The 2801-nt window shown below is 51.1% G+C and overlaps 1 protein-coding gene across 1 annotated transcript in view; it reads right to left on the bottom strand.

The window, feature by feature from the left end:
• The window catches only part of VOLCADRAFT_100570 (uncharacterized protein), a gene marked incomplete at both ends in the record, with an annotated part of 8099 nt that overhangs the window by 1723 nt on the left and 3575 nt on the right, over positions 1–2801 (bottom strand). Inside the window, one exon of the mRNA XM_002959122.1 lies at positions 687–756. Within this exon, the coding sequence (XP_002959168.1) occupies positions 687–756 (70 nt within the window). The remainder of the gene's footprint in view (positions 1–686; positions 757–2801) is intronic.

The following is a 2801-nucleotide window of genomic DNA, read 5'->3' as shown; positions in this document are numbered from 1 at the left end:
ATGTGTGTGGGGGGGGATCGACGGCAGAGGAGCAATTGATGAGGCAATAGTCCGTCGAGGCAGCAGCAGCAGCAGCTAGCAGCAGAGGTCGTTGACCACCACTTGTTATCAGGAATATTCATTTGAAACTAAACTACGAGGAGGTGGAGGAGGAGGAGGGAGGACGAGGAGAAAACAAATTCTATATCCATCCATGAAATGCACCCTAAGGTCAGGAGAGGAAATGGGCGGCCGCGGCGGCCGCAGGTTGCGTGCTGCTGCTTGTGTTATCAGCAGCAAAAATGCACACCTCACTACTACTGCTGTCTATCTGTATGTCTGTAGCTCTCCGCTCTCCTGTTATGTGGCTGGCTCATCATCGATCACGCAATGAATTAATCCACCCACGTCGGCGGCAAGATAGCGTCGGCTTCCACCCACGTCCTTTGTTATTGGACGAGGCAGGCAGGCAAACCAAAGCTGATTATTGTCATTACTATGCCATACATGCTGTTTTACGTTTGGTCGCAGGTTTGTTTACTCAATCGCTCGCTCGACTCGGTTTATATACAGCAGCGGGGACGACAGCTACGACGGGTGTTCGTGGAAAGCAACGCGTAGGAAGGCAGCAGGTAGACACTACTCGGCTTCTAGGCTGAGGAGTTGTTAACAAGCATCCTGCAAATCTCCTGCTCTGCTGCCCCTACCTTGCTCACGAAGAATGGATGGTCAGCGCCACACGCCCGGAAGGTCTTTTTCAGTCTTTCGGTGGCTAGCCTGCTGGGCGGTGTAGGTCATCGCAGATAGCTGCAGCTGATTGCTGAACTCCCAGCTGCTGCTGATTATGATGCTGATGCCGCAAGTAATCTGAAGCTCGCAAATTACTTCTGTCGCCGAAACTGAAAATGCAACAGTAGTATAAATATATAATCGCACGGAAGGAATAGGATCGGATTTTTGCGTTGCGTATGTATGTCTCCAACAGAAAAAGACTCGAGGGTGCGTTGTCATATTATTGCTAGGAACGTGACATGACTACGTACGGCATGCAAGTTGCTGGCATGACTAATAGCCCCTTGGGGACCCGCCACGGGATGGAGCGATAGGCAGCAGCAGCAGCAGCAGCAGCAGCAGCAGCAGCAGCAGGACACCAACTTGCCTCGGGATGCCCTACTAGCTTCACTGTTTGCTTCGAACACGTATAAAACATATAATAATGGCGGGCAATTCGTTATCGTGCCGCCTGCCTGCTATTATTAGCTGCATAGATACATCGGTAGAAGCAGGAACAACATGGAACGTATGTAGGCTCACCGAAACTCAATTACCCCCTTTGGACGCTAGTCTGGGCTGATGTGCGGTGTTTTCCTTTCCTCCGTGGCTTTTAGGCGTTGTACTATTGCCCTTGGGCCTTCGGCTCGTATGGGTAGTCTTACAGGTATGGGGTCACACACCCCCAACCATAACACACACACATATCAGCAACAGGTTTGAAACCTTCATGACCGTGTAATGCGGTGGCCAGCAGCGGGTGCACGTATATAATGTAGCACGTATAGCGTGTGCTGCTGATGGCTGCTGCTTATGCGACAAGACTTCGGAAATTTTGCTTCGGCTGACGGCCCCCCGAGTCGACTGCTGACGACGACGTCACCTCGTGACTTGATAACAACCAACAGCGGGTTCCTGCTAGGTTAGCATTGGTTACCGAGATTCGCTGCTGGGATATATGCTTGCAGCCTAATAATGCAGCTTCCTTTACCGTCCATGGCCCCCCCGGCTTTTACGGACACCCCGCACTTGTGCGGAACTTGTAACTAACTTTAATAAGCTGTAAATTACCCTAAGGAGAGTAATGTTAATAAGTCCACCTAAGTTAAACGCAGATAGGCAGGCTAATGAAGCCCCCCGCCTATTTACGAACAATGATCATTAGTTATATATTCCAACCTTTTAGACGGTATACCACTATGGCACTAGACGGCGCACACGTCGTCGCAACAGACCGTCGGCGGCGGAATTCCAATGGACACGTACAAACATAATATATACATGCATTGCCGCCCACGCAAACATGCATGAGTGGTCCTTAAAGGCTTTTAAGTTCTGTTTCTATTGACAAGCTTATTATGATATAGCCACGCATTCTCATTATATATTTCATGAGCGAGCGATGAGCGAGTGAGCCAGGGTACATACAGCAGCAGCAGAAGCGCGCAGCATAATATGCAGACAGAAAAATGATGCTGCTGATGGAAAGGTTGCACAAGTTGTTGATAAGTGTCCCTTGGCCATCCAGCGGTCTATCTTGGCCAAGCAAAGCGCAGCAGGCAGGCAGCATGTGTAGTAGCAATCAAACATAGCCGGCTGTATTTCATTGTTGTGATGGCCAGTGGGTCTTGAGGGGCATGCATGCGTATCAAGCGTATCAAGCGTGCACAAGGGTCCGTGGCAGGGGTCCGTGGCAAGGGGCCGTGCCAAACCGGGTCCGCAAGGCTTCTGCTTGTGTGGGACGGCGGCAAGATCTCTCCTCAACAGAGAATACCTGGTAAAGGCTGTAAAGGTGCAACAGGCAAAAACTGGAAACCCCCTTCCCTCCCTTTTCCCCCCCCGGGGGTGATACCACAAAATCAGGCTAGTTGGCCTCGGGTTCCGTCCGCTGCTGCCAATACCCCTCCCCCCTCTAATAGCCAAGGGTGGCGGAGCTACAGCTCATCCATCGTCACCACAACCACTGCCACCAGACAGTGTCTTGACCCGCGTAGCTATACATACCATGACTAACCAACAGAACCAACTAATTCCCTGGGGACCCCAACCGT

Source organism: Volvox carteri, assembly GCF_000143455.1.
Source record: "Volvox carteri f. nagariensis unplaced genomic scaffold VOLCAscaffold_127, whole genome shotgun sequence".
NCBI classification, from domain to species: domain Eukaryota; kingdom Viridiplantae; phylum Chlorophyta; class Chlorophyceae; order Chlamydomonadales; family Volvocaceae; genus Volvox; species Volvox carteri.
This window is presented reverse-complemented; position numbering and strand designations above follow the sequence as displayed.